This window comes from Aythya marila, assembly GCF_965140915.1.
Source record: "Aythya marila genome assembly, chromosome: 12".
Taxonomy (NCBI): domain Eukaryota; kingdom Metazoa; phylum Chordata; class Aves; order Anseriformes; family Anatidae; genus Aythya; species Aythya marila.
The window spans coordinates 1,802,631-1,818,041 of record NC_139053.1 but is presented as its reverse complement, the minus strand read 5'-3'; the positions used below and the strand labels follow the sequence as shown (position 1 = coordinate 1,818,041).

General features: G+C 39.5%; 1 protein-coding gene across 1 annotated transcript in view; it reads left to right on the top strand.

Moving 5' to 3' along the window:
• The window catches only part of URI1 (URI1 prefoldin like chaperone), a 40,950-nt gene extending 31,301 nt beyond the window's left edge, over window positions 1-9,649 (top strand). Inside the window, exons 7-11 of the mRNA XM_082770283.1 lie at window positions 2,866-3,046; window positions 3,624-3,891; window positions 4,442-4,584; window positions 6,258-6,516; window positions 8,825-9,649. Coding sequence (XP_082626409.1) covers window positions 2,866-3,046; window positions 3,624-3,891; window positions 4,442-4,584; window positions 6,258-6,516; window positions 8,825-9,013 — 1,040 coding nt within the window. The 3' untranslated portion in view covers window positions 9,014-9,649. The remainder of the gene's footprint in view (window positions 1-2,865; window positions 3,047-3,623; window positions 3,892-4,441; window positions 4,585-6,257; window positions 6,517-8,824) is intronic.
• The last annotated feature ends 5,762 nt before the right edge of the window (window positions 9,650-15,411 follow it).

The following is a 15,411-nucleotide window of genomic DNA, read 5'->3' as shown; positions in this document are numbered from 1 at the left end:
CTGAACGAATTTAGGGGATTTATTTTATTTTATTTTATTTTATTTTATTTTTTACCTTGAAGAGTAAATTGGGAGTTTTGAGTTTTTTAAAAGAAAGAACTTAGAAAATAAAACAGGCTGGCTCCTGGAGAGAGAACTCAAGAAGAAATCTTGTGAATCAGAGAGGAGTGAGGTTTCAGCAGAAGAAATACAAGGCTTTGCCTAGGACTGGGGAAGCATGTGAGTAGTGTCAGAAGGGAGGGGAAGAGCATGGACAGGGACTGAGACAAATGGCCAAGGTAAGCGTCGTTATTCACTGGGGCATTTCGCTGTTGGCAGTGAAACAAATGCACAGACAATCTCAACGAGCAGGCATTGCAAATGTACTGAAGTAGACACTTTCTGAAGATTTCTGGAGAGGACACTGGGAAGCACAGATAGTTGTGATAAGGAACTGCCTGATTTCTGTGCTAGCTGAAGTGGTGCTTGACAGGTGAGACTCAGGCAAAGTTGGAGGAAGAAGTGCTTCCACAGTCTGCAAATAGCATCATCCACTGGACGTTTTGAGAAGGAGCAGGAGTTGGGGATTTGCAGATGGCCAAGTGGGGCAGTTGGCTGTTACACTTTTCTGGAATAAATCAGTGGGAGGTTGACTGAAGGGGACATCTCTGCTCACATGGATACCATTGCAAAGCAGAAAATGTAACTCTCTGGGAAATGCAGCCATTGTAGTAACATGCTACTAGTGTTACTCCAGCAGGATACTGGGGATGCTACTCAGCCTTTCCATAGCTTTTCATTGTATCTTAAAATTCCACGAGTGTTGCTCTCTGTAAACACCTTAATTTTTGCTAAAAATGTCTAAGTGGGAAGTATGTATTTTCTCTGTCCATACTGGTCTTTACTGAGATTGCAGGAGACTTGGCTAAAATAACAATTTACTGATTATTATGAGGCAGGCTGGGCTTTTATCAGCCTGGGGATCATTTTTGTTCATAGGGAAATGGGCTGTAGCTACGATGAGGACAAAAACAAGCATCCCAAGCATCTCATTAGTGTATTACTGACTCTTCATTTGACTGGATTTTAATGTTTCCCTATTTTGGTGAGTGTATGAAGTTACTGGTAGTGCTTTGTAGTAACAGTGAATGAGCACAGTGTGTATTGGAGCAGCAAGTGGTTATCCTCTGTTGTCTTTGAGCTCTGACCTGTTTTCCTAACTGGCAGAATTTTTGTCAGAATTAGGAGGCAAAAGCACTGGTGTGCTGAAGCGCAGACGTTCAGGAAGCCATGTGGTTACCTTGGTGGTCAAGTCAGTGGTTAATGCTGAAGGAGAACAGAAAGAAATTGGGAGGGCACAACCTCAAAATCAAGTTGAAATAGATTAAGTAATCCTTCCAAATTTTATTTACTAGTTTTGTAATTATACCAGTTGAAAGCCACTCTGATTGCTTAGATTCCCTCAATTTATATTTAAATCTTAATGAAATATATTTCAACCTTTTCTTAATGACACAATAAAAAAGACTATCCAGTGGAACAGTAGGGGACACACTTTCTAACATAACTTACAGTCACCTGTTTGCTGCTTAATGTTGCTACTGCATTTGTATTTATCTCGGGATTAAAGTACAAAATGACATATTTGAATAAGGATATCTTAAAACGTGAGTTCTTAAAAAAAGGCCACAAAATTGGTTAATAAAAAGACACTTTTAAGCTTTAAGCATGTTGAATAATTAAGAAATTGTATTACTGTTGGCTAGATGCAAAAAGCAGTGTTTCATAAAGACCATAGAGAGACAATGTTGGGTGTTTGTGGCAGTGACAGAAGGGGAAGGGTCTCCCCTCCTTTTTGGAAGTGCAGGACCTGCGCTGGGAGTGCTGATGAGCTGGGATGGGGGATGCCCCCCCCCCACCCAACCTGTCTGGACCATGCAGGGAGCAGGCTGTGCCCCAGAGCCAAGGGGGATTCAAGAAGCAGTGCTATCCTTCAGACAGACACCACTAAAGTGATAGTGTTTCAGGCTGTTTGGTCTCTATGTGCTAGACAGTATGCAAGCAGGAAAAAAGTATTCCCCATCCTCAGTGCTGTATGCACCATTTTTCCAGATAGCAAAGCTTTTAAGTGCCAGCAAAAACTTGTCTGTGACTACTGTTTACTCACAGGTGTGCATCTCAGGTCACCTCTGAAACTTTAAGGTGGGTTGTATGTATTGTTTTTGAAAGACAGGCTTTTGTACACTTTTGAAAATGGATCTTTTTCACCAAAACAAATGATTTGTACTGACTGGATTTTGGTCAGATTTTCCAGATTACTCTGGAGATAATTTTTAATGATCTTCATTATAAATTAAAAAAAAAAAAGGGAGGGGGAAGAGAAACCCAAAACAAAAGATAGTGCTCTTCATATATATATATATTATATATATGCCTTTGTCCAAAATGAGCTAAAGTACAAATTAGGTTTGTTTTTACAGTTAATAAAATATGCTATTAATAGGACAGCGAGCAAATGTCATATTCACATGCTGTTATCTATCAGGTCAAATCAAAGTCTACTGTTTGGCATAATAGGTAAAAAGAACAGAACCAAAACCAAAACACCCACCAACAATATAATAAAAAATGTCATAGGATCAGTGTCTCCTGCTTTCTAAACAAACATCTCTGCTTTGCCCTGGTATTTCTATAACATCCAGAGACTGTTATCCTCTGATGGTGCTCTGATTCATTGACAGTTTCACTTTAACAGTTAAACAGTAATTTGGAATGGAAAATTTTCTAAATTCCTTAATTTCTTTGTGCTTTCCATTTATTTATTTATTTATTTATTTACTCAAATTGTATTAGTAATTGCATCCTCTTTATTTTTTTCTTGTACAGGGAAATACAGAAGAGCTCACAAACCTCATTCAAAGCCAAAAGTATCAAATGGTTTTGAGGTAGATTCTGCAACAAATGGAAATGACATGAAATCAGTGGGCTGTTATCAGTCAGAGGAGGAACTCTGGGCCCGCTTAGAAGAGCTTGAGAGACAAGAAGAGATACTTGGTGAACTTGACAGGTATAGTGGTGCTATAGCACTTTCAGGTTTGGAGTTCAGAAAGCTGTACGGTGTGTTTCTGTTTGTACAGAAAGGATCCGATAGTAAGTTAAACCGGGTGACAAGATAGATGCAGTTGAAATTGTAATAGGTGGAAGAAGGACAGAACACGAAGCGTGCACTGTAAAGCTAAAGGTGCCAGAATCTGCCTCTATGCAACTGTTGCAATCCAGTGTTATAGGCTTTTTCTCTGAGATGGTAGAAATGGGGCAAGTAAAATCCATTTCCTGCAGGCTAAGAAAACCCTTCATTTACAATGTCAGAGTTAGGCATTTAATGTTTAAAGACATGCTCAGATCTGTTCTCACCCTAAAGCAATACTTAAGTCATTAGCCAGAATGTCACATTTTTGGTATTTCTAGTTGATATGGAAAAGATATGGACATTCACCCCAAGTATGAAAAATGTTCCCTAATCTGGCTAAAAATGTAGTACCTGGGTGAAGAAAAATGTAGGCTTGTTTATTATTTGTATGCTAGTGTCTCTCAGGAGTGTGAATTGCCTTGCTTGGTTCATGGAGATGTTTCTCATTTCATAGAACGCCTGATACAGTTGAGACAAATGGAGAAGATACAACCTCTTCTGAAGAGGAGAGAGAGGATAAGAGGATGGATCTGAATGGGACGTACAGAGCAGAAGACTGTATTACTCAGGGCAACTTCCAGAAAGAAGTAACAAATTCAGACTTGTATGGTGGCCAAGTTAATGGCTCTACTTTTTATCACAGTGATGACGAAGATGACATAGATGTTGGAGATAGCTCTATTCCAACTATTTTTTTCTCTCATACTGTTGAACCTAAAAGGGTTTGTACATTTACTGACATGTTTCTGTCAAGAGATTGCGTAAAACATATATATGGTATACTTTATCTAAAATAGCATATTTTAGATTATGTAGGTATTGTAGAGAGCTAAATATAAATGACATTTATTTACTCTTTTTGAAAGGCTTGAAACCTACCATTTAAATCCTGAAGTTTTAAGTGCAGTATTAGAAATGATATTCAAATGTATACCTTGCTATACTGGTTTCAGGCAGTTCCAAAATATAGTATCCTGTCTCTGAGTTTTTAAAACGACTTTACTTAACATGAAATTGACTGTTGAACAGCACAAGCAGATAGTCATAGGCTATATGCAAAATCTGTGCACATTAGTGCAAAGAAATTCCCCAGCCAAGTGCAAATGTTAAAGAATAAACAGTTCACACTATGGATGTTACTGTTCATACATATATTTAACTCGTCTATGCTTCATAGTCCTCAGCTGCTTGGATAGGAGAACGTCAGAACTCAGTTGATCTGAGTAATTGTTGGTTTTATGGTCTAAACCATCATTTGTGTTCCATTTTCAGGTAAGAATAAACACAGGAAAAAATACTACTTTGAAATTCAGTGAGAAGAAAGAAGAAGCCAAGCGTAAAAGGAAGAACAGTAATGGCAATGGCCATGCGACTCCAGAACTACCTAACATCAAAACCCCAGCAGACATTTACCGGTGTGTAATTTACGGCATTGGCATGTGAACTTTCTTCATAGCAGACCTTCTCTTTTTATTTGTGTTCACCTACAGCATGCAAACAATCTTACTGTTTCCTGAAAGAAACAGATAGAACTGAATTTACTACTTATGAGTGAAAGTTTGTGGCTTCTGCATGGTTGCCATATTTTCATATCGATAAAATATTTCTTAGCTTAAATTTTCTTTTCCAGCTACCAGTTAATTGTTTATTCACTTTTTCAGAGCTTCTGAAATTTACCTCAATTTGCTAGTATCTATCATCTGCATAAAGTAATACAGCGATTTGTTATGTTTTGTCATTAATGTCTTGTCAATGCACTTCTGTGTTTATTTTCAAACATAACTGACCAAATCTATCACTGCCAGTGCTCCTCCTTTCCCACTTGATAACTGCTGGTTTTAGTCTCATCTTTTCAGTATCTTCAGACCATACTCAGGTCTCCTGTTCGCATAGTTTCTCTTGCATTTTTTTCTGCCTAACTTGAGTCCATTGCTGTCTCTCTTCTCTCCAAAAAGAAATGCTCACCTGCAGAATACCTGCACTCATAGACCTCCACAAGTAACATTGTACTCAGGCTGTAAAAATGTTAAACAGAGGTTAAGGGAGAGTTAAGTATATGGATTTGTAAAGATGAACATAGTCGCCTATTAGGTTGGCTGATTAAGTGTCTGTGAAAATCACACTGCATTTGCGTGTCAGTGTATTCAGGCACCTAAATATCTTTTTTTTTTTTTTTTTTTTTTAAAAAAAAAAAAAGGTGGCACAAGGTGTAAGAAATTAAAAACCTATCCTGCAATTACAGTTGCTGGGGCTGAGGATAAGTTAGAGGATTATTTCTTGGTGGTCTCCCTGAGCTTTGCAAAGAAACTGTATCTGGCGTAGATTCACAAGTGTTCCCAAGAGTGTGTGATGAATAAAGCTGTTAAGAAACGAGTAACACCCTTAAAACTCATCCAGTCATTGGGAGCCTCCTTTATGAGCTTAATAAAATTGTCTCTGTCTTCTAATTCCACTCGTTCTGCTCCACCCACCCTTGATTTCTTCAAGTCATGGAGATGGAGTATAAACTGTAGGAAGAAGCCTCTTTATCAATTACAATCTGTTAATACTTGAAAAGTGTCTTCATATTGATCTGATTTTAAAAGCTGATTTTTTTTTTATTATGTTTTTTTTAACGAAAGAAGGTTATGGCACTTGTCAGGAAAAAGCTTCATCCATTCCACGTGCAAGAGAATGTTTGAAGTATTTGTTTCTATTTTCTACAATTGACAAAGAATCTTCATTCTAGAAAACTATCATTCTGACCTCCTACTTCTCTTTACAAAAATAACCCTGAAAATTGCTTAGTTTACCTTTTTTTCTAGTTTTTCGTAACTCACACTACTCTGTTTCCTGTTACACTTTTCAAAGAGCTATATGTTTTATGCTGAAAGAATATGCTCAGATAACGGGCGTAACAGTGTTTGCTCTGCAGAATTGATTCTTCTATGTTGGTAAATAAAAAGCCTCCAAAGGTACAGTATTGTAATTCTACAGTGAAAAAGTTGGAAAAGCACATCATAATTTGTACAAAAGACAAAGCAAGATCGCTGTAAATTTGTCATCTGATCCTGAAATGGTTTATTAAAGCTAACATTTTCCTTTATAGAGTCTTTGTTGATGTTGTGAATGGAGAATATGTCCCTCGTAAATCAATTTTGAAGTCTCGAAGCAGAGAGAATAGCGTTTGTAGCGATACCAGTGAGAACAGTGCTGCTGAGTTTGATGACAGACGAGGAGTTCAGAGGAGTATTAGCTGTGATGAAGCTACTCAGAGTGACAACAGTGAAGGCATACTGGAGGAAGAAGAGGAAGAGGGGCAGCAGCAGCTACCAAAAAAGCTTTCTCCCTCTTCAGGGACAACTGAGGTACACTTTTTAATTAATTATTGATTGTTGGCAGGGATAAAAATGAAAAATCCAACAAATGTAGTGGCTTATGCCATCAGTTTCTTTGATTTCTTTAAAATGATATTCTAACTCCTTCCTACTTTTGCTTCAGATGGACATAATTAGGTGACAAGTTTCTGTCATATATGTCCTAGGAGCAGAGGGAAGCAAACAAGGAAGTTGCCTTCCCCTGACCTCACTCTCCCGTAAAGATCCAACAAAGTAGTTACATGCTGGTGGGCCTGTGACTGGGCCATCCTGAAAATTCTGCAGGGTGTACAGCAGGATTTAAAAAAAGTAAAATCTCTACTGCACAGTTGATGAGAAGGAAGGAAGGATTCTCTGTAACCTCCATTCTGTCAATATTCCGAGGCACAGATACAATAGAGGTAGTATCTAGGCATTGTTTTGAAGTTTGAAAACACACAAATACCAGCCAAATGTCTATTTGGATTTGCCAAAGACAGAGGAATTATGCAGCAGTAGGAAGCATTACACTTCTGCTCGTCCTGTTACAAACTAGGGCCAGTGGTGATCCCAAACATGTATTTTCCTGCTTTTGGAAAGCTCAGGAAACTTTCCTGAAAAGGAAAGAAAAGGAAAGAGACTGTACCACAAAAGGGGAAACAGTCGCACAGTGACTGGAAGAATTAAGCGAGAATTAAATGTAGCCAGTGCCTTGAAATTTGTGACATAGAGTATTCTTGACTTTTATTTTGTAAGAACTTAGACTGTTTCAAGCTACCGTGAATTTTCTGTAGTTCTCAGTGCAATGGGCAACTTTACCGAAAATAACTTTTTGAGAAAAAATATTTTTGACAAGAAGTGAATTCCTCATGAAAGCTATTGTTTATCATTATTTTTCATATGAACAGCTACAGATGAATACAAGTGGGATGGGAAGATTCGTAGTGGAAGATCTATCTGTAGAGCTCACACCTCACACTGCAAATTTTGTGGACTACATTTTTGTAAAACATCCACATACCCATTAGATGTTACATTGTAGTCCACGTTCTGAATTACAGCATGATTATGCTCTAGGATATACTGTATTTTCTAAGTAACTGAAGTAGAGTGAATAAAACACTCCTGTTAAAGACCTGCCGTCTTAAGTGCTGTCGAGCTTTTGGTCGTTTTTGTGGGTGTTCGAAATACGTTATTTCTTCATTACCATTTGCTTCACACTAAGTTTTTTTTTTTTTTTTCTTTTTTCCTTTTTGTATCTGATTTTACCGTGATCCTCTTAGGTTGTATTTTGCTTACTGTTTTTGAAAATGAGCATGTTGTTAGAACAACACGGTTGTGTACAGGCTTTAGGCATAGTTTGGCCACTGGAGCAGAAAACCAACAAAAAAGCTGCTTTTTTCAGGTCCTGCAAGAAAAGAATGGCTTTTTTGTTTTGCTTTGTTTTTCTTGGTAACTGAGTTATGAATAAGCAAAACTAAGCATAGTTAATAAATCTGGTGTGCATTCTTTTGTGCCCAGTATGATATCAAACCTTGGATGTAAACTGCTTCCCCTTGTCCTCATACAGTCTGAATTCTGTGTTTTCAGTACATAATATGGTGATTTGTTCTAAAATATGAAAAGTAATTCCGAGTTACTTTTTTCAGATGTTTTCCAATAGTTATGGCTGTTTCTTAGTTAAGTAAAAGGATTAAGTCATACAATTGGCTGCAGATAAATTATCATTTTTAAAAATAAATGTATATTGGACCTTTTATAGACAGAAATAGTTGGAAACAAGTTTGCTATTCTCTTAAATATAAATTGCTTTGACCATTTTTTGATCATATTTGGTAAGCAGAAAGAACAAACAAAATACGTGCTTGCCAATTTGTATGCACTGTATCAGCTTGATGCAATTAGAAGATATTAAGTCATAAAATATGATGTATGATGGAAATGCTGACATACTCTAACTTTGCAAAATCTCTTAATTTGTTATCCAAAATGAAACTGTATATTACATCGTCTGTTTTATTTCTTGAGAACATTTCAGTGAGGAAGAAAATTTCTAGATAATTTATGCAGTGGGATTGAGATTAAGTAGTACTTTTAAGACATTGTCTTTCGTTCAGTCATCTTTGAACAAGCTATATTTTGGGGTTAATTACAATTTGGTTACTTATGCAAGGAACAATCATTGATTTAAAGATATTTCTTTACTTTTGATTAAAAGAAATAACAATCCTAATCAGGCTAATATAAGGTAATGACCTTATGGGCGTAGCTTCACATTTGCATTTTATTAGCTCATTTTGAGTATTCTTTTCTGTTGTAGGCATTTTCTGGAACTGTTATAGAAAAGGAGCCTTTGTCTCCCTCCGTAATACCACACCCAGTCATTGCTCACCCTGTCCTGCCCACCATTCTGGAGCGAAAGTCAGAGGAAGTTTTGTCCGAAGGGTCAGAAGAAACTACAAAGAGGATTTCAAAATTCAAAGCTGCCAGAATGCAACAGACTAACTAGGTCTTGCCTGGACCGCTGAAATTTGAGTGTTAATGCCTAGTTTCACATTTGTTGAGATTATGTAAAGCTATATGCATTACACCGAGGTAGTTAAAAGGGTGTCCTACGTTGATTTGGCATTGTTTATATTTCAAACTTCCATTGGCAACATATAAAAAAAAAAAGTTCAGTGTTTGAACACTTGAGTATTCATCTTTTTCTTTTTTGTTGATTTACCTGTATGCTGTCAGCACCTTTGTGTATGTTTGCCTTATGATAGCAGCACTTGGGTTATTTTTCAAAAAATGTTTCTTACATATATTGTTTCTGTGTTTAAACCTAAATACAGTCAGTTTTGTGCCAGCTGTGATGTTCTGCATACCATATGGACCATTTTAAGGAAACTTTTCACATTTCAAATAGATCCAACAATTATATTGCATTACTTGCTTTAGCATTTTAAGACACACTTGTATTTCCATTGTTGTAGGTTTTGCAACTAGGTGTCTGCTAAAAGTTTTTTTCCTTCTATCAAACCTCTCTGATATCTCACTGTACAGATCTATAAAATGCTGGGTTCATGTACATTGCAGGGAAGTTTCTTTGATGGAAAAGGGTATTTTGTAAAATTAAATTTTCAGTAAAAAAGCTGTGAAAGTTGTGTGTTTTCTGTTGTTTTACTGCTAATTTGGAAACAGCATGGAGAGGTTTTTATTTTGAACTTACTTTTCCAACTTGGAGTGTTTACTACCATGTGGACATAAAAGCAGTGCCTTCTCTTCTGCCATTGTGTTTTAACCTCCCGTTAATGAATGTCCATGAAAATTGAATGCTCTTAAAGAGAGAAGTATAAGCTTGGACTATGATTACAAAACCTCCTAGTTCTTTTGTATGCACAGAAAACATTGTAATTGTCTTTGGAATGCCCAGAGGGAGTCAGCACTAAGGAAAAATGTCTCAGTGCTTCAACTTTATTTCAAAATGTGACAGTGCTGCACCACTTAGGGTACAATTTTGTGCCTAGTTTTCTGGACTGAGAGCAGGTCCTGGCTGTAGGAATTCATTTCTGTCTTCCTGCCATCCCATCCCTTCTGCTGACACAACTTTTGTTGAGGCCACCCCTTGAATGATAGATAATAGGCAGCAGAGCTGGGTTTCAAAAACAAACTACTGGTTTTGGTGTTGTCGTTGTTTCAATAGTTGTGCATGTTGTTTTGAACCTAGCGAGTTGCCTAATCTTTCTCAGCATGTTTGTGTCAGCACAGTGAGAGGGGTGGTGTGTTGAGCAAGGACCAGGGGAAAACACTGGCAGAGGGTGTGGGAGTTGGAGAAACTTCCAATAGTGCTACAAGCTGACATCATTGAACTGAAGTCTAAAAAAGCGAGGCAGAAAGGCGTGCAAGGTAGAAGGATTTGCTTTTGCTGCAGCTCTGGGACTTTGTCAACATGCAGCCAGGGAGCCCACAGCATCTGCTTGCCCTCTGTATCCATGAGCAGGACATCAGCTAATGTTGCTCCTCACCTTCTCCTGAAGTAACTGAGCCTTGCAGTTGCAGTCTCCTGCTTGGATCACGTGGGAGAAGCAGTGGCTACGATGAGGCACCGATCGCTCCCAGCCCTTACCCACCAAACATCAGGGGCTGCATTTTCCCTGGGGTGCAGGAGCAAATTGTGCCTTGGTACGGGAGGCACTGCTGCAGAAGGTGTGCAGCTGCCTCTGCCGGCTCCTGAGGCTTGCTTGGCGGGAGAGGGCGACCGCAGTTTTAGGCAGATCTTGAGAATCACAGTGATGAAAGTGTTAATGATTAACTTGATTCATACTCAATATTTTTTTAATTTTTTTAAAGCATATTGCATTAGTACTAAAATAAGCCATCAATGCCAGTCCACCCTCTATTCACGGCTAAATATTTAAAGGAGGTTATTTATAGCTTCTTTAATGAATTCTTGGCTAAACAAAATGAAATTATGTCCTAGAAAAGTGGAAGCTATTTTGTAACTAGAACAGTGCAACTGTAAAATATAGTGCCATGAATATGTATTTTAAATAACAAGGGGTTGAGATCCAAGACTAGCAGACATGGGTAATTAGAGTGAAAAGAAGAGAAAGAGAGAAGAAAAAAAAAAAAAAAGGCAACTTTAAAAAGAGTTATTTAGATATCTTCTGAAATGCTTCCCACTTCTAGTTACTTGAACAAAACCAAATGCCCCTTGTCACCGTAGATCAGTTTCAAATCAAAATTAATTCTTTGCTTGTTTTCCTTTCTTTCCTTCCTCTTTTTCACATCCCTGCTCAAGGGAAAAAGTAGGATGAATGCACCCTGGGTTTTAATGAATTATGGCTTCGGTTCAGGGAAGCATCCTTACTCAGGAATGCACTTTGGCATGTGCTCGTGTCTCAAAGATTTTGCAGAGATGAATGAATTTAACCACATGCTTAAAACTAAGCACGAGTGTTCTTCCTAATAGAGAGCCTGAATGTGTTTTATGCCCTTTTGGAGTATATTTAATTGTCCAAGGGTTTGTGGGCTGGAATGATCCTTCGTCTCACCTCTTTTCACTTGGACTTTACCATTATATTCACTGTGTGGTGCCTATAGGAAGAAATAGCTAGAGGATTTCTTGAGAACGTTCAGAAATGCTAATCCAAAAAAAAAAAAAAAAAAAAAAGTGGGTAAAAAACTTTGAAAGTAGGTAAAAATCCAGAGAGGAAAAAAAGGCCCACCTTGATGAGGACTGAAAATCTGCTGTTTGTGCCACACAGAAGCCAAAAAGTGAACGCAGGTGGCCACCAACGCATGGAGGATGTAAGCTGTCTTAAACATGGTGCCCACAATTTGAGGCACCGAAGATTCTTGGTAGTAAATGAATATCAGTAGGAGTGTCTTTTTTCCTAGTTCTGAAGTTAGAGATTTTTTTCACTTCAATAAGGGTATGGTTGACTTGATTTCTTAATGTCCTTGCTGGGTTTCCCAGCTGCAGGAAGGGCTCCTGGTGCACTGTGTCTGCAGTGCTGCCCAGGCTCCTGGCACAGGGAGGAGGAAAGGGGCTTGGGGTATTCCTGGTGTACCTGAGAGGACTGGTGTGACTGCAGTGGGCAGGACAGAGGTGAGGTGTTGGTGCTGGGGCTGTGGTGCCTGCAGGCACTGACCCATCCCCACCATGCCCTGCACAGCCCTTCCCGGAGCCCTGATTGCATCAGTTATGCACCACAAATCACCTGCTCCGCTTTCACCCCTGGTTAGGAGGCAAGCTTGTCTCCCAGTCTTCTTTAGTCTGCCCCAAGCACACTGGGCACCTGCCTGTGCACAGGGAAGGGCTCGTGTGAGGTCGTTCCCCTGGAGCAGAAGCTGGAGAAGGTGGAGGCGAAGGAAGAGACCAGCAGGGCCACCGGCATTGTTGCAAACACAGAGGTTAGCTGGCTTTATGTCTTCTCCCTCCTGTAAGACTAGTTGCACTTAGCGCTTCTCATTGCTCACGTGGAGAATCTAAAGCAGCAGATTTTTGTATGTTTCAAGAGTGTCTAAACCAGCTGTTTTAGCTGTTCATTTTAACAAAGTGATTTATGTTGCAAAAAATGAGCTGGGATTAAAAGAAATCAGATGTGTATATTTGGTATGCAATATTTTTGTATTACAAATAGCTCCATTCTAACCCACATTAACCCCATGATATGTGAATTTTGCCAACTCCCGCTGAGTCTTTTAAATCAAATCCAGTAAATCACTCTGAGTGTTCTAATTTCTAAACAAACTAGTCTTCCAATAGAAGTACTTTAACACTGTATTGCAAATTAGACAACCTAAGATAAATGGAGCATCTTTGTTGATTATGGAGTTTAATTGATCAAAAGTACCCAATAGAAAATACCTGTTACAAATCCTGCGGGACCACATTCACCACTTCTGAGCAGTGTTTCACTGGACCCTAAAATACACGTTATTAGCCAGCAAAACCAAATCCTTTTGTTATTGATTGCTTGGTGACACACGAAATCCGTCATGGTTGAAACAAGTTTTTGCGGATTTTTACGTGGCCCCATGCGCTGCCCAGAGGAGCACTGGACGCTTGGAGGCAGGAGCAGGGGTCAGCGGGGCGGGCGTGCAAGCGGGCGGCTGTGGCTGTGCACGGGGCCCTGCTGTCGCTCTGTAATTAATTCTGCGTGCCGGTAGGTAGCAGTGCTGAGCAAAAGCAACAACGGAAAGCTGCCAGTCAGTGATTATAATTTATTATTCATTTCTGTTATAGGTGGGGTGTGCAGACAGTTACAGTAATAATTACCAAGACTAGAGTGTTTCCTAGGCAACCGTTTTTTTTTTTTTTTTTTCCCTTCATTCATGCTGTTGCAGAGAGTATGCCTGTAAAGCATGACATTGCTGTATTCGGAGGTTTGTTGCCCTCCTGCTGCTCCAGGTTTGAGGTTAGTTACAGCATCATAAGGTGCTCTCAAGCATAAAAAGCTCAGGCTGGGATTAAAGCACACAGGGAACACTATCACTAAGTCTTTCCTTCTACTGTTTCACTTTTAAGTAACAAGGTTATAAAAATGCAAATGCCAGCTCGGGGTTGTTAATAACTAATATCGGTAAGAATTCCTCTAAGTTATAAAACACGTTTTGTAAACAAACCAAAACCCGAATGCGGTGGCTCCCTATGTTTTACGAAGATCTAGTGAAAATAAAATTTGCAGAAAGGGGACTTACAGCTTGATCAAACCCTTCAGTGTTTAGCATCATAAATCAATGGGAGCTGCTCCACGTGGCTGATGAGAGGTGGTATTTGTTGTTTATCCCGCTTTATGATAATGGCTGGTGAGGAGGAGGGTGCAATGTCCTTCCTGGAGGAGCAGGAGCAATCTTTGATGTGGTAGCAGAGTAACAGAAACCACATCTTTTACCAGAGATCTATAAATGAACCATATTATCCTGCCTTTTTAGGTTTACTAGAGTGCTCATTTTCAGAAACTTATATCAAGCGTTGTGCGAGGATGAAAAGTAGTATTTTTCCATCCTCACTGTACAAAGCAGAGGGAATTCATGATGCAATCTTGCATCAAGATAGGGAATTTTTACCCATTAAAATTTTGAAATAAGATGCTAAAGCATGATTACATCTGGAAAGATAGTAATCTGCTCGTGGTGTGCTGACTGCAGGAGGACAAGCTGGGGATTAATGGGGTGACTGGCTTTGGGACCACGCAGCCCACGGGGTGAGTGCTCTGGGATCCCAGCTTTGCAGTCTGAGCTCTTTGACTGGTTAATGTGATGTTTAAAAATAATAACCTAAAACACAAAGAAACAAAACCCCAGAATGTTCTAAAGCTCTCAGATGCCCTTTGAGTATAGCCAGCTCTGAAATGCTCCACAGCGCACGGCCCAGCCCTCCTGTTGCACCTGCAGAACCAGATTCCTGCAGGGATCAACCACCTGCTCCGCTCCAGGGATGAGGCCTCGAGGTGAGGCCTGTGCTGGGCCCTTGTCGGCTGCTGAGGGAGGTCAGCGTCATCCTCCTCCCATGCTGGAGTTGTTGGCCAGCATCCTGCTGCGCCTGGGCAGTGAGCAGTGCTGTGGTGTGGGCTGTCAGCACGCCAGTCCCAAATATTCTCAGCCTCACCCGTACGGTGGCAAGGAGTGGGTGCTGCTGTGGTACTGGGGTGCCCCTCATGGGTGATGTCTTCTTGAAGTTCCCCTATACCCTCTGCCAAAACACTCTTCAACCCAATCTGTCCCACCAAGCAGCCCCTCTGGGGCTAAGTGAGCAGACGGAGGTGCAGGGAGTGATGCAGGGAGGTTCCTCTGTGATGCTTCTGTTTTCATCAGTGCAAATTATTTATGCTGATTCCTTCAGATTTGGATTTAAGTTTTAAAGAAAGCTTCAAGTTACCTCAAAATAGCTTAGTAATTATTTTAATAACGTGTATGAGCAGGAACAATACCCACAGTATCAATTCTGGCTTGCAAAATGTTTTTTTCGACTGTTCTGAGGAAAGAACAGCGAACAGTTCAACAGCTTAAATACAAGCGAGTGGATCTCTGGAGATTAATCTGTCTGGTGTTCCTCAGGTAAAGACTTCTGCACAATTTAACAAAGGAAATAATTTTCCTATTTTTATAATGCATGCCTCTCTGTGGTATAAATTACTAAAACCACGCTGCTTATCCTCAGTAATGTTATAGATGCAGATAATTTACTGTGTATCATGTTATCAGTTCATTAAAGAGATGCAATAAAATCATTATTTACTAAGAAACAGCAACCCTTGCAATATCTTGTCAGAGAAATTGGCTGATGCAAGAGGATCATATTTAAGCCTATATTCACAATAGCCCTTTAAATATCTCATCTGCTTCCCACTTGAGTTTTCTGGAGGGAGCCAGTGTTCCTGCATCAATTGTGCCCACAAAGTTGCACAGAGCCCA